Genomic DNA, 24,373 nt, shown 5'->3' with positions numbered 1-24,373 from the left:
TCCGCCTCCCCCTGACCAAGCCTCTCTGAGCGAGGAGCCCACTGACCGGCTTCCGGAAGGGCAGGAGGATCTGGCGGCGCAGCACGTGGAAGAAGTTGCCGGGCGAGGAGCAGTTGACCACCACCCAGTTGCAGTCGTAGAGCTGAGTTATGTCGAAGTTGGCCTCCTGGAGGTTCTGCGGGAGGACAGGAGCTCAGGGACGCAGGGAGCTCCTGCCCCGTCCCCACGCCGCCCCCGGAGGCCAGGCCCCGCCTCCACCCACCCTCCTCCCGACAAGACTGACTCCGGGTCATTCAAGTCCGATCAGGGCGTCTGCCTGCATCGGCACAGAGCCGCTCCCACGGCCACACTTGCTCCGTGCCCTCGGGAAGCCTCACGGGGAGACCCGCATGGGGCCCCTGCACCCGCCCCTGGGGACGGCCCCCTCACCGGCAGGACGTCGGGGTCGTCATTGCACATCTGCAGGAACCGCTCGGGCCTGGCGGAGGAGTGCTCTGGGCCCTGGAAGCAGGTGCGGTTCAGCCCCATTTCCGTCTCCACACCCCCCCAGGCTCCCTCCTGCTGGCAACCCCCAACCCCCGCCACCCCAACCTCTCCCACGGCACAGGGCGGGGGCGGGGCTCACCATGCCCTCCATGCCGTGGGGCAGCAGGAGCACGATGCCGTTCTGCCGCACCCACTTGGCCTGCCCGGGGCAGATGAACTGGTCGATGATGCACTGGGCCGTGTTGTGGAAGTCGCCAAACTGGGCCTCCCAGAGCACCAGGGCGTTGGGGCTGGCCATGGCAAAGCCCAGCTCGAAGCCTGCAGACAGGAAGGGCATCAGCAGGGAAGGGGCGGGAGGGGCAGCGGGGAGGAAGGGGGGGCAGCGGGGAGGAGGGGGGCAGGGGGCCTTGCTCACCCAGGACCCCGTACTCGGACAGCGAGCTGTTGCACACGGTGTAGGGGGCCTGGTTGGGCCACAGGTGGTTCATGGGGATGCAGGTCTTCTTGTCCACGTTCTGGTCATGCAGCACGTGGTGGCGGTGGCTGTCAGACAGCACAGGTGAGCAGGCAGGGCCGAGGCCTCTGCTCAACAGCAGACTCCACGCCCCGTCCTAACAGGAGGGCCGCACGGGAGGGGAGGGCAGCAGAGGCGGGGGGGTGAGGCAGGGGACGAGGCGGGAGGGGCAGCACAGGCAGGGGGAGCATGCGCTGGGCCGTGCCATGTTTTCCTGGAAGAGCAGCAGTGACCACCGCCCCCAATGCGAGGGCTGGAGCTCACCTGAAGGTGCCCCGCTCCACGTCCTGGCCGCTCAGCCGGATGTGGATGCCCTCCTTCAGCAGGGAGCCGAAGGCCATGTACTCCGCCAGGGCCCAGTCCACGGTCCGGTTCTTCACCAGCTCCCCACGCGTCTTCAGGATCCGGCTCAGCCCTGCAGACACAGTGCTCACCACCCGCCCGGCCTCCCACCACACGCGCAGCCTTGCCGGGCGGGGGGAGGGGGCGTGTGGAGACCAGGCCCGGGAGAGGCCATCACGGCCCCTCCTTCCTCCACGGCTCCAGCGAGGACCACACTGGCAGGGGCGAGGGGAGCAAAGGGCTTCCTGCCCGGGACCACCCACCGCTGGGACAGGCCGGGAGCCACGCAGTGAGCGCTGGTGCCTGGGCCTGGCCCACGGCTCCGGAGGCCACGCAGCCCTCACCTCCGTGGATGGTGAAGTTCTCCACCGGCACGGAGCTGGCCACGCTCCCGATGTGCGCCAGGATGTCCTCCTCCAGCCCCGTGGAGGGGCAGGTCATGCTCCTGGGCTGCCCGTCCAGCGTGAAGAAGCCTAGGACAGAGGCACCTGCTGACGCCGCCCGCACGGTGGCTCCCGAGAGGCTATGGAGAGGCCTGGGCAGCTCCCGTGAGAGGGAAGTGGGGTGACTCAGAGGTGCTGGGTCCGTGGGCGACGCCTCACTCACCAGGCCAGGGGGAGTCCAGCCAGTGCTTGATGTGCAGGATCTTCTCGTCCTTGGAGCGGGCGAAGGCCTCCTCGCAGATCTTGTCGTACTTGGAGATCTCCTCCTGGAGGGCGGGCGGGCGCTGTGTCGGGGGCGGCGGGCAGAGCCCGGCCTTGGCGGTCCCCACGCAAAACCTCTCAGATTCATGCTGCCCACGGTCCCTTCTCCACATGTGGGCAGATCCTGCCACTCTCCCCCCTGCTCCAAGGTCCGGCTCTCATGCTGACGCAGGCCCCCCCTCCCCGCCAGGACGGAGCCCACGGCGCCCTCCCCGCAGCCCCACCCTCACATCTGCCACGAGCTACTCTGGGCCAGCCTCCTAGCCTCCTTCTGAGCACCCGGGACCCACCAGGCACACAGCCCCTCCCCACCCCCAGCTGGACCTGCACCCGCCTCTCACCCTGCCATGAACTTGCCAGTTAGAAAGCAGGCGGGGCCATGGTCTACGTGGACCGCCCACCCACACGGAGTCCTCAGGCGGGCCGCCCTGCCCCCTGCCCGCAAAGCCCCCTGCCTGCAAATCCGCAGTGAAATGCCACAGGCGAGCCGGCCGGCAGGCACCGCACCTCGTACTCGGGCTGGTTGACCACGCCCTGCGACACCAGCAGCTCCGCGTACTTCTGCAGCACCGGCTTCTGCTTGCGGATCTGCTTGTACATGAGCGGCTGCGTGAACATGGGCTCGTCCATCTCGTTGTGGCCATTGCGCCGGTAACACACCTGGGGACAGCCGGGCGCCAGCGTCAGGGGCCGCGGAGGGCAGGAGCCGCGAGGGTCCTGCCCGGCTTCCTGGCACAGGACCCCGAGTCCCTGCCACGACTGAGGCCTGCGGGCGGGACACTCGGAGGCTCTCGGAGAGCAGCGGGCGGGCCACTCACCAGGTCCACCACCACGTCCTTGTGGAAGGTGTTCCTCCACTCGGCAGCCACCTTGCACACGTACATGACAGCCTCGGGGTCGTCAGAGTTCACGTGGAAAATGGGGGCATTCACGACCCGGGCCACGTCGGTGGGGTAGGGCGAGGAGCGGGCCATGCGGGGGTCCGTGGTGAAGCCAATCTGCAAGGGACACAGGCTGCTGGGCTGGTGTGGGCTGGCGGGGCCAAGGGGGTGGGCCAAGGGGCGGGGCCATGGACAGGGGCGGGGCCATGCTGCTAGAAACCAGAGGCCTTGGCTGCCCTCTCCGGGTTACCTGGTTGTTGACCACCACGTGCACAGTGCCGTGGGTGGTGTAGGACGGCAGGTCGCTCAGGTGGAAGGTCTCGTACACGATGCCCTGGCCAGCAAACGCGGCATCCCCGTGCAGCAGGATGGCCATGACCTGCAGACCCGGAAGACCACAGAGCCAGTGTGGCACACTGGAGGTCAAGCCACAAGCAGCTTTTCACACAAGATTTTCTGAGACCCCCCCAAGGTGAGAGGCAAGTGCGGGGGCTGGGTCAGGGCTGCCCTCCAACGTCTCGCCTGCCCCACATCCTGCATGGGTCCTGGGTCCTGAGGGTCCCTCCTGACTAGACTCAGCAACGGCGCACTCCACACCAGGACACGCCTGCGCTGGCCGCCCCACGCCCGTGGTTAGCTTTGATCGCCAACGCCCTTGGTAGGAACAGTGGCAGAGCCGTGGGGGAGCCTGTATCTTGTTCCTCAGCCCCTCCCAGGCTGCATGGGAGGCAGCTGCCCACTTGAGTGACATCCTCCCCGCGGGCCTGCCTTCGTCTGTGGCAGGTGTCCATCAGAGCAGGAACCGATCCTGTTGCCCGTCAGCAGTTTCTCTCCTGATGCCCAGGCACAGGACGCACAGACTCGGTCTGCGAGGCACAGCCCTGCGCACTGACCTGGTCCCACCTCTAGGTCTGACCCTCCATCCTTGCCCACCTTCCACCTGCAGAGACCTCCCTCTGCCCACCTGCCCAGCGCCTGCTGTTCTGCAGACGTAAGGACTCCTGCTCAGTGGACAGGGCGCCTGCCTCTCACTCCACTTCTGCCCGCACACAGCTTGCCCGCCCTGCTGGGCTCCGCACCAGCCCCCCCCCCCCCCCCCCCCCCCCGCCGCTCCTGGCTTCCTTCTGCCCCATGACCTTCTTTCTGGGGAAAGCGGAAGCAAGACGCAGGGGGGTGCTGCCGACTTTGCACCCCTGGAATGCACGCCAATGCCAACAGACACGGCATTCCTGCCTGGTGGCTTCCAGGTTGTGACCTGTGACACACGCAGCCGCCACCATCCAGGAGGGGCTGTGTACACGCCTGGGAACCCCGTCTTCCCACGGCGCCCACCTGTCAGGCCACCCACACCTGGAAAGACTCCCCGCCCGCTCTGTGAGAGCAGTGGTTCCTCAGGACACTTGCAAGACAGGCTCCGGCCCAGACCCGGGCGCCGTGAGGGCAGACCAGCCCGCAGGCATGACGTCACTACCCTGCCCCCAGCCACCCCCAGGCCTTTGCGGATCCACCCAGCCCTGTGGCTGACCTTCTTCCCCTCGGTGTCCCCACAGTAAAACTGCTCGGCTTTGGTCTTGCCCATCACCACGGGGTCGGCGGCCTCGAGGTGGGAAGGGTTCGCCACCAGCGACAGGGTGATGTTCCTGTCGGTCACACGGTTGATCCGCCGGTGGTACATGCCCAGGTGGTACTTCACGTCCCCAGAGCCCTGAGGACAAAGGGAGGCTGGGTCGGGCAGCACACGGAGCCTGCGTTCACCCCACCCCAGACCTCCTCTGCCCAGGACGGCGCAAGTGTGGGCCTGCCAGGCCGCTGACCAGGTGGCCACCCTCTAACCCCGGAAGCTGGCCCGGCAAGTCCCCCCGAGGCAGTGCCACACCGGCGTTCCTCCAGTGCCTCACCTCGTCGGCGGCCTCCAGCTTTGAGTCGAACTGACAGAAAATCTGCTCCAGCTCCTTCCTGATGACGTTCGCCAGCACATTCAGCCGCCCCCTGGACACACGGGGTCAGGGGTCAGCAGGCCCCTTCCTCCTCTGAGGGACAGGCAGCACCTAGGTCTGCTGCCCCAGAGGTGCTGAGGCCAGAGCTGGTGGGGAGGCCAGCCTCCATTCACCCGCCTGAGGCCGTGACGAGGGGAGGAAGGGGCCGTTGTGGCTTCTGGCACCGCAGCCCTTTCTCAGGTCAGCGGCCTCTGCGGTGACCCCCAAGGGCTCTGGCTTTAACTTTTACAAGACGCAGCACCAGGCCAACACACCTGCCTGAGCCACCTGTGGCCTCAGGCGTGATGGTAACTGCAGGGCGAGGGGTGCTGGGTGGGCGAGGGGGTGCTGAGGTGGGCGAGGGGGTGCTGAGGTGGGCGAGGGGTGCCGGGTGGGCTGGGGGTGCCGGGTGGGGCGGGGTGCTGAGGTAGGCGAGGGGGTGCTGGATGGGCGGGGGATGCCGGGTGGGCGGGGCGCCCCTACGGCATCGGTACCTGTGCGGCATCCCCATGATCACTTGGTCCACGCCGTTCTCACTGGACTTGTCGATGATGGTCTTGAGGGCCGGGATCAGCACCTCGCAGCCTTCCAGGCCGAAGCGCTTCTCGGACGACCACTTCCGCTGCAGGAACTCCTCAAACCTGGACGGAGCCACGGCCTGAGAGCAGTCCAGGGCTGACGGCTCCCCAGGGCTGGCATCCCACCCGGCTCAGCCCCGCCCAAGCGCCTCCCCACCTCGTAGACCGCACGAGCCTGGCCAGCAAAGTGCGCTTCTCTTCGTTGGTGAACTGCATGACTCCCGGCGTCTCGAACTTCCTCCGGATCCACTGGCACTGCTCCAGGTCATTGATGAACATGAACTCCACCCCGATGTGCTGGCAGTAGGCGTTCTGTTCCACACAGCCAGGCGCACAGTGGGTCAACACCGCTCAGCCATACGCCTCCCTCCCCACCCAGTTGTGTGCGTGCGTGTCTGTGCGTGCGTGTGCGCACAGAAGGTGCCCACCAGCTCCACAGAAGAGGGAGAAAAGAAACTGGGAGGACAAGCGAGCAGACGGCTCCGACGACAGGGCACCGCTGGGCAGCCTGCGACCTCTCACATCTGAAATAATCTCCCACTGGATTGGAACCCACAGAACTTTCTCCTTTCTTAGGTTGATTATAAAATTAAAAAACCGTAGATTTTTATCTACAAAACAGCAAAAGGAATTTCCTTTCCTTTACATTTAAAGCAATACATGCCCCCGGCAGGTATGGCTCAGTGGTTGAGCATCCGCCCATGAATCAGGAGGTCAGGGTTCAATTCCTGTTCAGGGCACATGCCCAGGTTGTGGGCTTGATCCCCAGTGTGGGGTGTGCAGGAGACAGCCAGTCAATGGTTCTCTCTCATCATTGTCGTTTCTCTCTCTCCCCCCCTTCCTCTAAAATCAATAAAAAATATGTTTTAAAAAAACCAGACTGCCCTAACCGGTTTGGCTCAGTGGATAGAGCGTTGGCCTGTGGACTTTAAGGTCCCAGGTTCAATTCCGGTCAAGGGCATGTACCTTGGTTGCAGGCACATCCCCAGTAGGAGGTGTGTAAGAGGCAGCTAATCGATGTTTCTCTCTCATCGATGTTTCTACCTCTCTATCCCTCTCCCTTCCTCTCTGTAAAAAATCAATAAAATATATATAAAAATAAATAAAGACTAAGAAAACCCCAACTAGTGGGGAGGCCTCCTGCCAACCTGGGCTTTGGGGAAAGCACGCCTCACCTCCAGCCGTCGGATGATCTCCCGCAGCGGCAGCGCCGACTCCTGCCCCCCGATGAAGGTGGTGGTCGGCAGGTGGAAGACCTTGTCCAGGTCAGACTCGTCCAGGCCATAGAACCCTGCGGGCGAGGAGAGATGCACGGCCCACGGGGCGGTTCGTGGAAAGGGGAAGGGAGGCCCCAGGGGGAGAAAAGAGAAGAGAAAAACCATGAAAACCTCTGACACGTAGAAAATAAGTAACGTTTTATAGCTCGAAACACAAATTTAGCAATAAACAGAAGCTGAGAATATTACTGGGTGTCACAGGCAAATGAGAATGAAATTAATATATGCATATTAGTCAGGTGCACCAATTATTCGTAATTTAGAGAAAAATTTATTTCAAGGTCCCAAAGACACCAACAATTTTGGTTTGAAAAGGCACTTGGCGAGTCTACGAGAGAGCAAATGAAGAGAGCTGAAGAGGGACGTGGAGTGGGACAGGAACTGGTACAGAAGAGGCCACGTGTGCACAGGGGGACACTCGTGTGCGGAGGTGACAGGAAGCTGGAGACGGGGAGTGAGGGGCAGTCACCGAGAAGCAGGGGTCTGTGGAGAGCAGCGGGCAGCACAGCGAGGGCCTCACAGCCATCCCTGCTCCTGGAGGCCCAGCCTGCACGCTCTGGACCCGCTCCTGCCAGCACTGACCTTCAGCAGCCTATGCTGGCTCACTAGCGACACTGTCTGACCGGCTTGCTCCCTGACCAGCACTGCACTGCCCAAGCCCAGCTCCGTGCCGGCGCCCCTCAGGCTGAAGGGACCCAAGGAACGGCTCTTTCCCGGGCACCGTTGTGCGGGTCTCCCAGGGGCATGGACATGGAGAACTGCCTGGGGACAGTGCAGAGGGCTCCCACCCCCTGGCAGAGGTCACGCCTCCCTGCGGCAGGATCTGGACCCCAGGTGGAAACATGCATTTCCAGCTCCGGCCCCAGCTTGGCTCACGGTCGCGGTGGCTGGGACTCTCCCGTGTCCCTCAAGCTGCAGCCTGTGGACCTAATGCTTAAACGCAAGGCCTACGTCTCTCAAACCCGACTGTTGGGTCCTTCCTGCAGGGCCGCTCCCAGCCGCTGCTCTGTCAGGGATGAGGCAGCAACCACAGGCCTGTGACCCGCAGAGCCCAGCTTGCGGTGCTGGCAGGAAGACCGGCCCGTCCTCCGCACCCTGTGCACGCCGTGGGCGCTGGCTCGCGGCCTCTCAGCACGAGCCCAGCCTCGCCGTGTCTGCGGCTCTGCATGCCCACCCCCTGAACTGGTCGTTCTCTGAACCTCAAAACCACTGGCCCCGCTCCTGCCTTTCTGGGTCTGCTTGTGGGAAGGTGGAGATTCCTCCCTCCTCTCTCCTGCCCCTGATGCAACCAAAACCCCAGGCATCAGCGGCTCTGAAAGGGGGAAGATGGCTGACCAGCCGGGGTCCTGGCTTCCTCCTGGGCTCCTGTCGACCTGGAGCCAAGAACCTGCAGCCCGGAGCTCCCTCAGGTGCAGCAAACCAGCCCCCCAGAAGCTGCGCTGGCGGGACAGGAAGGCAGCCTCGCCACCGACACGAGACAGCCTGCGCCCTCCCTCCCTGGCCTTGTGCTACGCCTCCGACCTGCACGTCCAAGGTGTCGGAGGAGAGCCGTCCTCACCCCTCTGGGAGGTGCAGACGCCCCCGTGTGGTGCCGGAGACGGCGGCCACAGAGATCAAGGACGAGTCCCGTCTCCTGACCCCTAAGGTTCTGGTTGTAACAAGTCTCTCCAATGAGAACAGGAACATCTCAGGCTGAACAAGGTCATCCACAGAGGCCACAGGGACACAGACGTGGGCTCACCTACTGGACTCGCAAGGAGCCCCCCACAGGGCTTTCGTAGCCACCAGAACATGACCGAGGCACCGGGAAGAGATTGGGACTCGGCAAAAAACCGGACGTCTAAAAATGGAAGGTGCAAAGAAGGACCACCTGGGGAACGTTGAGATGAGGAAATACAATAACTCAAATTAAAACTCAGAGGATGGGCCCTGGGCGGTGGCCCAGTTGGTTGGAGCGTCATCCAGTCACCGAAAGGTTTCGGGTTCAATTCCAGTCAGGACACACACCAAGGCTGCACGTTCTTCACAGGTCAGGGCGCATGCGGGAAGCAACTGACCGATGTTCCTCTCTCCCTCTCCTTCCCTCTCTCTCTAGAACAGCAATAAAAAGCAAAACATATCCTCAGGTGAGGGTTAAAACAACACACAGAAAGCCCTCAGAGGATGGGCTCAGGCAGAACCAGGGACAGGATCAGTGACGTGAAGACAGAGGAGAGAGACTGACGGAAGGGCATGGAGAACCGGGGACATGTGACACGCCACGGAAGCTCCCACGACTGGTGATTCCTAGAGTGAGGGCAAGAGGGCAGCTTGGCAAACACGGCTGGGAATTTCCCAAATACGGCCTAAGACTTAACCCCGCAGGTTCAAGACGCCGAGTGAACTCACAGGATAAACCCAAAGAAACCCACGGCAAACACCTCACCATCAACACGGTGAGGAGTCCGTTCTTCCTAAACCGACCCATGGGCTGAACTCGCTTCTGACCAAGCTGTCAGCAGGTTTTCTGAGAACAAAAGCAAGCGGGCTCTAAAGTTATCTGGGAAGACGAAGGCCCTAGAAAGTCTCACAATCCTCACGGGGGCGGGGGCGGGGGGCACAGGCCAGAGAACAGAGCAGGCTCCCCCCACGCCCCCCACGGTTTGAGAAAGTGCAGCAGCAGCTCCATGAAGGGAAGGTTTTCCCGTTAGTGGTGCTGGAGCCTTCAGACATCCACAGGCACCCCCCCCCCCCCGTAAACAAACCAAACCCTTCCCCCAACTTCACGTCTTCTGCAGAGGTTAACAACATGGACCATGGATTTACATGTAAAATGCAAAACTATCAAACCTTTGGACAAACACAGGAGAACACCTTTGGGATCGAGCCCTGAGGAAGGCGTGCTCAGACAGGACAAGGGTGTGACCCAGCCAAGGGGAACCTGACACACTGGGCTCTTCAGAACGCGAACCTTCTGCTCTGCAACGACCCAGAGTCAGAGAACAACCCAAGGCCTGTCCACAGTGAGTGGCTGAAAGCACTGTGGGCCCCTCGTGGCCAGGAAGGCTCCCCGCAATCAGAGGAGCCGAGGGTCAGAGGACAGCCCAGGTGGCAGTCAGACCATCAGAGGGATCGGGGGTCAGAGGTCAGCCCAGGTGACAGTCAGACCATCAGAGGGATCGGGGGTCAGAGGACAGCCCAGGTGACAGTCGGACCATCAGAGGGATCGGGGGTCAGAGGACAGCCCAGGTGACAGTCAGACCATCAGAGGGATCGGGGGTCAGAGGACAGCTCAGGTGACAGTCAGACCATCAGAGGGATCGGGGGTCAGAGGACAGCTCAGGTGACAGTCAGACCATCAGAGGGATCGAGGGTCAGAGGACAGCCCAGGTGACAGTCAGACCATCAGAGGGATCGGGGGTCAGAGGACAGCCTAGGTGACAGTCGGACCATCAGAGGGATCGGGGGTCAGAGAATAGCCCGAGTGACACTCAATCAGGCCGACCGAAGAAGGCCAATCCCAAATGTCACAGATAGCGATTCCATTAGCAGAACCTCTGGAAATGACAAAGTTACAGAAACAGAACAGACAGCAGTTGCCAGGGTTACACACAGGGGTGGGCAGCAGCAAGGACCCTGTGGGGCAGACGCAGTGGCAGCACGGCTGGGACATCCTGTGGCCGTCAGGGGTGACCACAGGGAGCTGGCTGGGAGGCACATGTTATTTCTAACAATTGCCTAGGAATCTCTAAACAGTGCCTTTAACCCCAACTAGTCTCACAGATACAAGGAGCAAACGGAGGAAAAGAACTGAGAGACACCTGGTACGAAGAAGACTGGCCACGGGGAGTGGCCACAGGAGGGGAGCCCTATCACCTCTCTGGGGTCCTCGCGGGTGGTCTTCGCAGAGCCCAGGGTCGTCAGGGCTCCCCCCCACCCCGCGTGTCATTGCACCCCACGGGACATCTTGCCACAGGGGCCAGGAGGCAGAGTCTGAGAGACTGCCGAGCCCCGCCAAGGCCTGGCGCGAGGAGGGAGGGTTGCACATGCAGAAGGCAGTGTGGCCTGGGCCCAGGGGCCAGCGAGCCCTGAGCCTGAGGGCGCGGCGCAGAGGGGTGATGGACGGGAGGGGATGTCCCAGGACACGATGACGGGACGGGAATGACGGACAGCAGCTCTGCCTGCTGGGTCACAACTGAGCAACGGGAAAACATTTCCAAACCAGTGGCCACCTTCTGAACAGGACAGTGTGGGCTTCCCCAAGGGCATGCTGGGAGAGGCCGTCCTGCCCAGGCGCCCAGCTCCAGGAAGAAGGCGTGTTTCCATACCTCCCACTGTGAGCACTCGCAGTCGCTCCTGGAAACCGGCAAGGCCTGAGGCAGGGGCGTGGGGAGCGCGGAGGAAAAAGACAGGTGAGAGTTAGTCAGAAGGCCCCCCCAAGCAGGCAGCACGGGAAGCACAGACAGGGCACAGACACAGACAGAGGAGGACAGGGTGGGACAAGGGTGGGGCTACTGTGGTCAGCAGCTGGCCTGAGCTGAGGGGAAGGCCACTGGGCAGCGTCTGAGACCCCGTCCCCCTCCCACTGCGGTGGCCACCGCGTGGCTCCGGGAAGGAATCACCCGATCTGGACACTTGGGGAGAAGTGAAGGGAAAGATGAGATTCTCACTCCTTAGACCTGGAGCTTCAGGCGGGAGACGAGACCTGAGCCCTCAAGATTCCGGCAGCTTCCAGAGTGGAAGGCGCCACCCCGTCCCCACAGCAATCAGCCACGTGCTCGGCGGCGCCCGTCCACCTGGGGCAGCTCTCCGGTCTCGTGAACATCACCGAGCACCTGGATGCGTGGGCCTGGGGCGGGTCAGGAGGCCCGGTAACAGGATTCACAGGCTGGTGGCTCAGTGGTCAGAGTGTGGCCACCCCCCTTGGCCACTCCCTGCCCTGGGAAAGCCAGACACTCTCGGAGCTGACGGCAAGAACTCGGAGGGGATGCGGAGCCTCCGCTCTGGGCGGGACCACAGCACCCACCAAAGAGCTCGGAGCCAGCGGCTGAGCGAACACAGGGTCCTGCAGAGGCAGGCGCTCCGCCGGAGGCGAGAATGAGGCCCGTTTCTCTCCCTCCGTCCTCAGGACACGGGACCTGCCATGGTCACCTGCACACGCTCCGTCCGAGGTAAGTGCTCCATCTTCTCACGCTGGGGCCGGGGGTGCTTCTATTTTCACTTGTGCAGGAGCCCCCCCCCCCCCCCCGTGGGTTAGCCATCTGTGGTCAACCGCCCCCAAAAATATTAAATGGAAAATTCCAGAAACAAACAATTCATGTTTGTAATTGCACGCTGTTCTCAGTAGCATGATGGCATCTCAAGCCGCCCTGCTCTGTCCTGCCTGGGACGGGAACCCCTCCTCTGTCCAGCAGTGCACGCCCGCCCGTCACTCAGCAGCCTACACGGTCACCGAGAGGCCATCCTCCCGACTCTATGCCAGCACGCGGTCACATCGCTCAGCTAGGCACCGTGCTCCTCTCTCCCCGTGCCCAGCTCACAAATCATACTTGTCACAGGCGTGTGTGCAGGAGAAACCACGACACACAGGGCTCACCACTGGGGGCTTAGCATGCAGCCTGCAAATGAGAGGGGCCTTCTGCCCTTCTTAGCTTTTAAAAATAAACGCCAACAAACGATACGAACCAGAGAGAGTGAGAGAGGAGAAACTCTGGCTGTCAGGTACGAGGGCACAGGGTCCCTGCACCAGCACCTGCACACACAAGGGAGAATGACTTCTTGCTGAGGGCGGAAGGCCCTGCTGGGACGAGGGCTGGGGCTGAGGACGGCGGGCAGGCGAGGGCGTCCAGGAGGGAGGACAGCCTGTGGGGACGTGCTCAGCCGCCCGCCTGCTCACTCACGGCAGCCAGTAGGTGCGAGGAACTGCTCTCTACTGCTCTCAGACTGTGAAAGCTGATGAAAAATCAACTGTTTAAAAATCCTCACCCGAGGATCCTTTCCAGTGATTTTTAGAGAGAGTGGAAGAGAGAGGGAAAGACAGAGAGAAATATCGTTATGAGAGAAACACATCAATTGGTTGCCTCCTGCCTGTGCCCCGACTAGGGCCTGGGCTGGGGAGGAGCCTGCAACCTAGGCACGTGCCCTTGACCGAAATTGAACCCGGGACCCTTTGGTCCACAGACCGACGCTCTATCCACCGAGCCACACCAGCTAGGGTGAGAAATCAGCTGTTTTTAAGCCCCTTCTCCCAGCCTGCAAGGGGAGGTCTTGGGGGTGGGGTAACTCGGTTAAGCAGCTAAGATGTCATAATTTTGGATTTTTATTTAAACTGCATTTTTAACTGTTTAACTCAAGTTCACTTCCCAAGGCCAACCCTGTGCAGAGACTGGTGCGTCCCTCTTCTCGCGGAGAGAACTGCTTCCAGTTCTGCTCTGTGTGAGGACCCCAGGGCCCACCTCGGGAGGGGGTGGACGGAACGGCCTGCACCTAGAACCTGCTCCAAACACACACCCGAGAGAAGGCCCCGTGCCTAGCGACCGTCTGCTCAACGACAGAACCTGGCCCTGCCTCACGGAGAAACGTCTAACCCTCATCACGTCGGCATGAGAATGACGCCGGCCCCCACCTCCACGACACGTGCTGCGTCCACGTATGTGTCCAAGTAAGTGCTGCCAGCCGAGTCCTGACGTCCCCCTGGGAGCCCCAGGAGACACGGCCGCCCAGCCACCTCTCCACCTGACCTCAGGGCCAGAGAACTCCTGGGCCAGCATTTCCCAGCCTTCTCCACGCTGGTCAGGAAAGGTCAAGAACCAGGCGGAGTCACGATCCACTTTAAGAAATTCTGTGTGGACAGTGCCCTGCTCGCTGCCTTCACCCACCACGTGCTTCTCCAGCAGACTGCGCTCTGCAACGTGGGCTGCGTGTCGCCTGAGCCTCGGTTTCCAGAGGATGAGGAGCCCCGCGAGGCGTGGCAGCGACCGAGGACACGCAGCCGCTGCTCCCCCAGACCCACACTCCTGCAGTGACACTGCGTCCCGTCACCTGGGGGCCCAGGCCTGGCCCCAGCCCTGAGGGACCTGGGCTCCATCACTCAGCTTCTGAACCTGCCTCCACCGGACGCCGGCAGCTCCTACCCAGACTGTGCCGACCACACCGGCTCACGGCCTCGGGAGCCAGGCCCGGCGGTCTGAGCTCAGCTAATCCTGAAACAAACTGACGGAGGGGACAGGCACCCAGCAGCCAGGCCTGAGGTGGGGCGACACGGTGAAAGCGCCGCGGGGCTGTCTCACGGTGTTCCTGACCTGCACGCACCAAGGGTGCCAACTCGAGACTAACTTTCCCCCAGGCTCACGTTTATGTACTGGGTTTACGCTACTTCCTATTTTTGTAGCTAAAGAAAACACTTATCAAATTCCTCTTACAAAGCGGGGGGCGGGCTCCCCGACTGGGTGGTCCTGAGAGTGCCCGGCCAGCAGAGGCAGTGTCTCTCCTCCAATAGCTCAGACGCTGTGCGGCCCGTGCCCCCTGGTTTCCAGTCACCCTCAGTGTGAGATGCTGCCAGGGACCCTGCTCCCGAGTGGACGGAAAGCAAGGCCTACGGCCTGGAAGAGCCGGCCGCCTGTGCCGAAGCGGCTGTGCCAGGAGCTGCAGGTCCCAGGCCCGGCCTCTCCGTCCCAGGCTCCTCCTGTGCCTGGCGGCTGTGGCTCCCTCCCACCTGCCCAGTGTCCAGAGGGACAGAGGAGCGCCCCAGGCCCCAGGCAGCTCTGATGAGCTGAGAACCACTGAGGAGGTCTGTTTTGATGACAAGAAATGGGCACCCAGGGATGCCCTGCTCTGCCTGAAGGCTCTGCCCGGGACACGTGGGCCCTCTCTTGGGAGAGCTCACCATGGAGGCGTCAGGCCTGGGAGCTGCAGGGCTACGTGCTGAGGGGAGGAGAGGGGCTCCCTGTCCTGCGGCCACACAGAGAACCCACTTCTGGGAGCACAAAGTTGTCACCACCAAAAAAGTAGCAGGACTCCACATGGGCCGCCTACCTGCCCTCCCGTCGCACGCTCAGGACGGTTTCCCTCCTCCAGAGCCAGGCCAGAGCAGGAGGGCCTGCGTGAGCCACCACTGAGCCCTGCGGTCTGCATCTGCCTTACCTGGCTGCTGCCTGACCCCCGGCAACACTGGCCACCCCTCCTCAGGAGCGTTGGGTCCCCTAGCGGGAGCAGCAGGCAGGTATAATTGTCAGTCTCATTAGCATGCACAGTGTTTCCGTGATACCGCCCATCTCAGAATTAGTCACACCATAATTTCTGCAGCGGGTTAGCAGCACGGAGCCGGAGAGCAGATTAACTCGAGGAAGCAACTGCAGGTGGGAGGCCAGCCACGCCCTGCGCGGCACCCGGGACGCGCGTGACGATGGCCCGGGCGCCTTCCGAAGTTTCCTCAGTGTGATCACTGCCCGTTAAGAATCGAGACCCCAGTGGCATAGCCTGTTTTGAGACTCGCCCGGCAGAGGCAGGCCCCACGTGCTCAGGGACAGCGTGAGGCGACGGGAGGCTGCGCAGGCCTTGTCCCGCACGGCGGCCCTGCACCGGGTCTGCCAGGCGCCAGGAGAGCGTCTGAGCATCTCCTGATGGGCCTGCACAGGAGGGCCACCCTTTCCCCTGCATCTCAAACCTTTTCTGCCCCAAATTTTCCTTTCTAACTCGAGACTCAGACAATGGAGCTCATACCATCTGTCTGAGAAGCTGGGGTGAACACAACTTGCCCAGCACTAAGGCTGCGTGACTGTAATGTCAAGTGATCAGAACGAAGGAAACTTTAGAGTCTTCCCTCCCGTCTGGGCGTCTGGCCTCCCGGGCCAGCACCCGGGAGCTAAGCAGCAGCGCCGGCCGCTCTCAGACCCTCACCAAGTTTGTCTGTGGATGAGATAATGTCAGCGGGCACGGAGGAGTCCAGATCGGCATCCAAAATTCCCAGGGGGTCCAGCTGTGCTACATGGTGCCCTCGTATCTATGAAAGGGCCAGTGATGGGGAGGGAGGGACACACACAAAAGGACAGGAGAAAAAAAAGAGGGAAGGGGTAAAAAAAAGTAAAATTACATTAAAATGAGCATTTACAGATCAATCCTCACCCACGTTTGAAGAAACAGTTACTGGAGCATCATCAAAATTTACACAACTAATTCCGAGAGGATCAAGTTTTGCAATGTGGTGACCCCTGACCTGGAAGTAATAACACAAGCAGTGGTTAAACAGGTCCCGGGCTGTGGGGTAAAAGTCACACGTGGTCAAACCTCCCGAGAGCTATGAACCCGACTAGTTCTAACGGCCTCGGAACAGCGGGCTGTCCCCACACGGCCGTGTACCGAGGCGCATCTATAAAGGGTAAACTCTTGGGCTAGGAGAAATGTGGGAGTCGTAAAGGACCTGCTTCCTGGGGCCCTGCTTCCCTGGACAAATGGAGATGGGCTCTGGGGACATCACCCCAGTGTGACTCCACCTCAGCTCTGACCAGAAAAAGGCCTCCGAGGAAGCAGGGACGCAGCGCTGGGCAGGCAGTGCGAGCTGGGCCCAGGCCCGTCCGTGCCTGCTGGAGGTCAAGGCACCGAGTCAGACAAAGGACGGCTCCACGGGACGACCCCCTCTGATCTGACTACCTAAAACAGGGCAGAAACTCCCCCAAGACTGTTCCCTGAAGCATGGGGCACGCCACCCACGTCCTCCACGGGCACCGACAGGAGGGACGATGGGCCCCTCAGCAGCCCAGTTGCTGAGGCCGAGTGCACACCGCCTCCCACCGGTCCCCGCAGCTTCCCCTCCTTGGAGAGAACCCCGCTTGCCACCTTCCCCGGGCACCTGTCCTGACACCGGTGGCAGAGTACGCCGATGCCCTGCCTGCGTTGCAGTGATGGGAGAGGCAGCAGGAGAGTCTGGGTCCCAGGGGTTGCCCGAGACTTCTGCTCCCCAGGACGGCCCCCGGACCAGGTGTCCAGGTCTGTAGGTGCCAGGCAGCTAACCTGGGAAAGGCCTGGCACCAGGTCCCTTCCAGGGGCTGACCGTGCACTGGAGCGCCCACCTGCCTGCCCCCGCTTCCTGGGCATGCCCAGTCCCCAACCCTACAGGTGCCTCTCCTCCTCTCGCGTGTGGGTGCTAGCAGCCGACACGGGACGGCACAGTGCTCCTGTCAGCGGCACTTCCTGTGCCCGGCCCTGTCTCCCTGCCCACAGATCTTTCTTGCCAACCTACGGGAACAAACGAGGAGCTGTTTCCAGGGCCGCACTAAAGATGGCAGAGGATCTGCTCCAAGGGCGAGACTGTCCCCGCTCCTCTCCTCACCTTTTGCATCTCTGCGCCCCTGGACCCCAAGGCAGAGACAGGCTGTGCGGGCAGGAGTGGAGGGCAATGGCACATCCCCGGGAGGCCGGCGGGCGCCACCTTACCTGGTAGGCCCTGATGAGAGACTGCACCGCCAAGTGGTCCTCCACCAGCTTGTCCACGTTGGTCTGGGTGCCCACCAGGGGCTGTGCTCGGGCCACGGCGGACAGGGCGCCCATGCTCAGGGGCAGCGGGCTCTGGTAGGCAGTGCCTGGGGGCGCCCCGGCATTGGTGTTTCGGAAAAAAATGTCCCATGACTGAAGAGAGAAGGAACACACGTGTCACTCCACTGGGGGCCTCACCCTCATTTCCGGCCAAAAAAAGAACTCTTCTTGGCAGGCAGGCCACATCCTGGCCGGGCAATGTCCTCCTGCTCTGAGCAGCAGGTCCCCTGACCCCTCAGGATGCCCATCAACGGGGCAGATGCCCTCTGGCTGCCCTTCCTGCCCATCAGTCCCTGACCTCCTGTCCTTCACACAGCCTCCAGGGCTCAGGCCTCCCTTGTGACCTTAAAGCCCCCTCTCCCCACCCCCGACATACAGGGGCCCTTGTGTGAGGGGCAGCCCGGGACTGGCCCTAGAGGAACCGTGTCGTCTGTACTTCAGGAGGGCCCCTCGGGGGCTCAGGGCTCAGGAATGCGCAGAGGGAGGCCTTAGTCTGAGCCCCGAGATCCTGCCAGGCACCTAGCACCGGGCGCAGGGCTCTCAGAGTAGAAGGGAGAGACATCAGCATGCACGGGTCTGCAGTAAACACCACACCTGCGTGCAGTAGGAACTAACTGGGGTTCCTCTCAGTTTCCACTTCCTCTGTGCTAATCAAACTCACTCATTTCTCTTCCTATTTTTTGGCTATTTCACGTTTAAATGATTCAATTTGTAATTCACATAGATACTGTGGATTCTTAATAGTTTATTCATCTCATACAAAGATGTTGAGTCTTAAAAGAAAATATTTCAGAGATCAGAGAAACCAACACTTAATTCCATTGCAAAAAAAGCTCGTATACTAAAATCCAGGAAGGTCGGAGACATGTACCAGGTGTACTGGTTAATAATGGCAGATTTTTGTAATCAAAGAAAACACAGTAATTTCAAAAGAAACATCAGAAGTGCTTTATTCAAAGTAATGTCCATCGCTAGCTACACATTTCCCCATCCTTCAGGTAATTTGTGGATACCGTCCCAATAGAACTTTTCTTGTTTTGAGGCAAACCATTCAGAGACCCAATTTTCCACTTCTTCGTATGTTTTGAAGTGCTGCTCAGAAAGTGCGTGCGCCATCGATCAGAACAAGTGGTCATCTGAAGGAGCAAGGTCTGGTGAATACGGCGGGTGGGTTCATACTTCCCAGGCAAGACCTTTTAACGTGTCTTTAACTGGTTTTGAAGTGTGTGATGGTGTGCTATCATGAAGCAAAATTACTTTGCCGTGTCTTCTGGCCCAGTGGTCGGCAAACTGAGGCTTGCAAGCCACATGCACCTCTTTGGCCCCTTCAGTGTGGTTCTTCCACAAAATACCAAGGCCTGGGCGAGTCTATTTTGAAGAAGTGGCGTTAGAAGAAGTTTAAAAATTTTGGCTCTCAAAAGAAATTTCAATCTTTGTACTGTTGATATTTGGCTCTGTTGACTAATGAGTTTGCCGACCACTGTTCTGGCCCATTCTGGTCATTTTACGATCAAAGCGTGGTTCAAATTGATTATTTGTTGTCGGTATCGATCAGTATTAACAGTTTCACCTGGTTTTAGAAGCTCATAATACACACCTTCCTGATCCCACTAAACGCAGAGCATTGTCTTCTTTCTGAAGTGATTTGACCTTGCAGTAGATGTTGATGGTTGACCTGGATCAACCCACGATTTTGTGCATTTGGGATTCTCAAAATAAATCCACTTTTCATCGCCAGTCACAATTCGGTGCAAAAAAAAAAAAAAAAAGACTTTTCTTTCGTGCCGTTGAAGCCATGTTTTACTGATGACTTTTTGGTTTTCCATTTGTCTTTCGTTCAGTTGATGTGGCACCCATTTTCCTTCCTTTAAAATCTTTCCCATTGCTTGTAAACAATCGAAAATTGTTTGCTGAGCAACGTTTAATCTTTCTGCAAGTTGTTTTTGAGTTTGACATGCATCTTCATCCAATAATGCTTGTCATTGTTGGTCTTCACACTTTTTCGGTTGACCTGGACGTTCTTTGTCTTTCACATCGAAATCATCACTTTGAAAGCATTTAAACCAGCATTCAGAAGTATCTTGAGATGGAGCATGTTCACCATAAGCTTCCCAAAGTATACGATCACTTTCAGCAGCACTTTTCTTCAAAATAATGAATTAAAACTTCCCGCAAATGCTTTTGTTTGGGCACAAAATTTGAGATTTTTAAGCGTAAAAATATCTAATGGTAACACCTTCAGAAAATTTGACATATGAAGTTTTGAAGCTTGCTGTCAATACAATAAAACAGAATACATATCAAATTGCATATCTATCAACATAATGTGTAACTCCATCTATTGAAAAAAATCTGATTAACCGGTACACCTGGTAAACACTGTCTTTCTTCTCCGCCAGACATGTCCAGTTTCTAAGGCTCTTCGTCAGTGAACGGATGAGACGCCTGGGAGAACCCGGAGAGAAAGGCCAGCAGCCTGCGCTCGCCGCCAGCGAGGGGTCCGCAGGCGCCTCCCAGTGCCGTGCAGGCCCAGGTCCACGTCCCGTCCCAAGACACTGCCCACGCCGCCAACCCCACCAGAAACCCGCTGAGGCAAGCAGGGCCTGGTGCTGAACCTTGTCCAGGCGAGTTTTCAGAACATCCAAGTTTATTCCTCTTGCATTCAGGAACTTATAAAATCAAACTACTGGGTGATACTGCACAACATGGGGAGTATACGGAAAACCAGAGCTTTAACTTAAAAATTGTGAGTTAATACATTAATAGCAATTTTTAAATGTTTTAACAAACCTCACTATTTGAGCTCTCCCTGTGTTCCCTGGTCTGGTTGACAGGCAGTGTGTCAGCTGATGGGGGAGAGCTGCAGGGTCCTCGCCTGGCACCAGCCACACGCCAGCTGTAAGCACCTGCACACGCCCTGCCTTGGCCCTCTCCGCCCTTGGGCAGGACTCGGAATCCAATACCCAACCTGCCATCAGGCTGTCCCCTCCCACACTCACTGAGCCAGCTCCACTGAGGGAGAGAGGCCCTGCGCCCACCAGCGATAGAACCGACTTGGTCCTGTGAGACAGGAGAGGCCGCCTCAGTGTCCACTCCCCAGTAGGGAGAGCCCAGGCCTGGCCCCTGCCTGGTGCGTTACAAGGACACACAAAGCTGACGCACTGGACACGCCAAACATTTCCAACTTCCTGGAGCTTGGGCAGCAGGCCCAAGTGAACTCCCGGCGGCCCAGCCCTGGGAGGGGCAGGTGCCATCGGCCTCCCCTCTGGAACCTTCTGACTGGCAGAGGACAGCAGTACAGGGGCTGCAGCACTGGCCCACAGAGAGCGCACCAGGATGCACTTCCACCTCCCAGTCACTCACCCCAGCGCACACACCAGGCCCTTCCTCGCACGTTCTAGACGGCAGGTGTGGGCACCCGCACTCAGGTGTGCCCCACCCGCTCAGCCCTCAGCTCAGGAGACAACCCCAACAGCAGGCCCCTCCCACCACGACCTGACAGGTGTTTACGTTTGGGTTCTGACTGCATGCACTTGGCAAAACCTGTGCACTGCAACTTAAAATGGGCAAATCCAGGCCAGGGCTGGGCCCGTGCCCCACAGGGCTGGGCGGTGCTCCTCTGTCAACGAGAGGCAGACTCAGCTGCTCCGCAGCCACGCTGAGTCTAGTCCCCAGGCACCGCGGTCAAAGCCCCCCACCTGTGCCTGCCTGTTCCACAACTCACTCAGGAAGCCGTCCCCCGCCAGGCCTTGGACAGACCAACAGCCAGATGCAGACACTCGGTTCTCTGCCCACCGGGGAGGGGGAGGGAAGGCACTGCCCCCGAAAGCCAGCTGTTCCATCCAGCAGGGCCACAGGCTGCAGCGATGTGCTCGCACCGGACGCGCCTCCCAGGCGTGTGCAAAGGTGAGCACGGTTACTGAGGTGGCGCTCCACAAGCCCCGAGGCTGCCTCTGCAGCGAGCGGAGGCCCGGGCCGGCGGCTGCGATGCGCTTCTCCCTCTCGGGAGCAGCCGGACAATGTCCTCAGAGCAGGTGCCAGGAAGGACAGCGCGTGGAGGGAGCTGGCTGCGAGGAGCCCAGGAGGGAGGTCGCAGGCCCCAGGGAGGCCAGGTGGCGGTGCTGGCAGACTGAAGGAGGCTAGGCTGGGACCAGGACCAGGCGGCCAGGCAGTGGGGAGTGTCTCCAGCATCTCATCTGTGCCTGGCAGGGCTGAGGGAGGGCGGGACAGCGCACGGGCAGGAGGGAGACAGCTTGTCCTCGGAGGCGTGGCCTGCAGCCACCTCCCAGGAGTGGGTTTAAGGCCTCAGCTTGTTGCCAAAATGACTTAAACTAAAACATGATAGTTTTCAAGTGTAAACAAGGGTAACGTTCTAGCTGAAACGAAACCAGAATTCTTTCCTTTTATGTAACTACGGCATTTAAGTGAAGTCCAGGAAGGCCATGCCATGCCTCTGCTCCCCACAAGCCTCCACAGCAGGCTCTCCCTGCAGCCACAGCATCCCTCTTCCTCGGCTCTGTCCTGCGGAAGCTGGTCTAATGCACAGGACGTGCCCAACACACCCGCTGAGCTAATTCACAGGCTCAGACTCCCTCACAGGGCACAGACTGACGGGGGTGTCAGGTGGGGTGCCAGGGGATGCCAGGGGGTGTCTGGTGCAGTGCTATGAGTGGTGTCAGCTATGAACCTGGGACGCCCAGCGGTCAAGGCTCCACCCCACCTCAGAGAGGTGCTGACCTCGGCAGGTGTGGACGCTAACCAGGGACGTAGGCTGAGTGGTTCAGTGAGGCAAATGGACTTTGTCTCAGCACCAAGCTCCTGGCTGTGAGCAACACCAGAGCTGGTTCCCCGAGGCTTCAGGGCTGGAGAATGGCAACCGCGCCACTTGGTGTCCCTCATGTGTCTCAAAGGCCCCACGGTGCGAACACGTCGGCCAGCACGAGTGCGCGACCTATCAGGACGCCACACGCACGACGGAGCCACCACAGGCCAGCCTAGTCCCTGCTCTCTCCCTGCAGACTGGGCAAAGCCAGGGAAGTCGCCTGGGCTCGCTGTGCCTCGCTCTTCACCGCGGACAGTAAGAGCACGGACACACAGGACAGCCTCTAGCTGCACAGCTCCCTGAGGGACAAGGTGATTAGAACGTAACCCTGGGTGACGAATGCTTATTTCAGCCGCCAAAGTCTAGGACTCTGGGTTCTGGACTGCCTGAGCCATTTCTTCCTGTCCAAGACACTCCCGCTGTCTCTACCTTAGATGGGAACCCGCTCACCGCCCATAAACACACCCCAATCACCTTATGGATACCCTGGAATGGATCGAACCCCCAGGTTCAAAGGCCATGGCACAGTGATAAACTAATGGCGGATCCATTTCAGCCTCGAGCATGACACAGGCAACCATGGTAAGTTCTGGTACTGATAGAGCCTTTTAATTTTGTTAATCCTCACCCAAGGATATTTTCTCATTGATTTTTAGAGCGAGTGGAAAGAAGGGGGAGAGAGAAACAGATGTGAGAGAGACACATTGGATTGGCTGCCTCCTGCATGTGCCCCAACCAAGGCCAGGGATCAAGCCACAAGCCAAGTATGTGCACTTGACTGGAATTGCACCCGGGACCCTTCAGTCCGTGGGCCAGCGCTCTAAACACTGAGCCAAACCGGCCAGGGCACTAACAGAGCTTTCTAACTGCTACTGACAAGAAGCGCAGGGCAACAAGCCACCGCGGAGAACAGATGCATGGCCATCTTGAAACAAGGGTTTGGCCAGTTCAGCCCAACGGACAGGCAGGGACTCCTCAGCAAGAACCGTCACCAGGACTCGCTGGCAGACAGGAGCCTGTCTCCCCAGCCACCCTGCACAGGGGCTCTCCCGGGTCAGAACATGTGGCAAACTCGGCATGGTGTCCCAGCACCGGTCCCCGTGCACACGGTCCGTTCACAGCACTGCCGCGCAGCAAGAGGCTGCTCTGGGCGGCCTCTAAACCCTCCTCATGCGTCCTCTCTGTGCCAACTGCTGGGCTGCACCCTTTCTGGAAACATGGGTGACTGCCCTGTCTGTACAGGACGCCCACATGCGGGAGTGATGGTCGACGGCCCACCCCCGCAGAACCTGCTTCAGAGCTAAGCGACCCCAAGGACAGCGCGCAGGACAGTGCTGGCCTTCAGACCCACCCACCGCAGGGCCTGGCTCAAGCGACCCCCAGCTGAGGATGGCAGGGCTGCACCAGAGCCTGCTCAGAGCACCCCCCACTACGCCGGGACGCACTGGGGTGGGGGTCTGCCTGACTTGCTACCATGAAAGCAGTTAAAATGAAGGGTTCTGCTGGAGTACTCCTCAGTTACAGAAACCAAGCGGATTTGTGCTCGATTAGAGCAATGCTGTTGTTTTGTTTTTGTTTTTTTAAAAATATATTTTATTGATTTTTTACAGAGAGGAAGGGAGAGGGATAGAGAGCTAGAAACATCAATGAGAGAGAAACATTGACCAGCTGCCTCCTGCACACCCCCTACCGGGGATATGCCCGCAACCAATGTACATGCCCTTGACCGGAATCAAACCTGGGACCTTTCAGTCCGCAGGCCGACACTCTATCCACTGAGCCAAACCGGTTTTGGCAATGCCGTTGTTTTTAAAACACAGGTAGCTCACGAGAGAACATCTCCCAACAGTTTCACTCTCTCCTCTCCAGGTGTGCAAGCAAAGCATCCACCAACTCCAAGGTCAGCAAAGAAAAGCTGCCTCAGCTCTGCCCTATCGGACCTGCTGAGAGTGCAAGACACACCCTGGTGTCTGCCCGAGACCAAAGGTGGAGCCCATCACTCTCAGAGGAAGCACTATGGTGGCCGCCCAGCAACCACACGCCCCCCCTCCTACATCCCTTCGTCACGGGCGAGCCTCATGTGCATTCAACGCTAATCTAAGAGGCCTGGTTGGCTCCACAAGGGGTCATATTCGGGAAAAGGAAGGCAAGGGGCAGGCTGAGCACGAGGTGACAGCCTGGCTAATTTACTCCAGAGACAAGCTTACAGCAACTGTCCTCAGAGACCTCTGGCTTCCAACCCCAGCAGGGCGTCTTCTCAGCACTTCCTTCCAGGCCTACCTGT

At 59.7% G+C, this 24,373-nt stretch overlaps 1 protein-coding gene across 6 annotated transcripts in view; it reads right to left on the bottom strand.

The window, feature by feature from the left end:
• The window catches only part of OGDH (oxoglutarate dehydrogenase), a 40,617-nt gene that overhangs the window by 5,982 nt on the left and 10,262 nt on the right, over positions 1-24,373 (bottom strand). For 4 of the 6 annotated variants that reach the window (XM_079786550.1, XM_079786551.1, XM_079786553.1 and 1 more), the window contains exons 3-19: positions 17,169-17,360; positions 15,636-15,738; positions 6,657-6,772; positions 5,639-5,793; positions 5,398-5,544; positions 4,826-4,916; positions 4,453-4,632; positions 3,178-3,306; positions 2,865-3,044; positions 2,554-2,706; positions 1,949-2,051; positions 1,687-1,815; positions 1,265-1,415; positions 902-1,029; positions 626-804; positions 430-501; positions 47-175 (exon numbers count right to left, since the gene is read on the bottom strand). In XM_079786550.1, the coding sequence (XP_079642676.1) occupies positions 47-175; positions 430-501; positions 626-804; positions 902-1,029; positions 1,265-1,415; positions 1,687-1,815; positions 1,949-2,051; positions 2,554-2,706; positions 2,865-3,044; positions 3,178-3,306; positions 4,453-4,632; positions 4,826-4,916; positions 5,398-5,544; positions 5,639-5,793; positions 6,657-6,772; positions 15,636-15,738; positions 17,169-17,360 (2,337 nt within the window). Of the gene's footprint in view, positions 1-46; positions 176-429; positions 502-625; positions 805-901; positions 1,030-1,264; positions 1,416-1,686; positions 1,816-1,948; positions 2,052-2,553; positions 2,707-2,864; positions 3,045-3,177; positions 3,307-4,452; positions 4,633-4,825; positions 4,917-5,397; positions 5,545-5,638; positions 5,794-6,656; positions 6,773-15,635; positions 15,739-15,860; positions 15,952-17,168; positions 17,361-24,373 lie in introns of all 6 variants that reach the window. The other 2 variants (XM_079786555.1, XM_079786554.1) reach the window with 1 other exon arrangement.

The sequence above is a fragment of the Cnephaeus nilssonii genome, assembly GCF_951640355.1.
Source record: "Cnephaeus nilssonii genome assembly, chromosome: 12".
Taxonomy (NCBI): domain Eukaryota; kingdom Metazoa; phylum Chordata; class Mammalia; order Chiroptera; family Vespertilionidae; genus Cnephaeus; species Cnephaeus nilssonii.
This window is presented reverse-complemented; position numbering and strand designations above follow the sequence as displayed.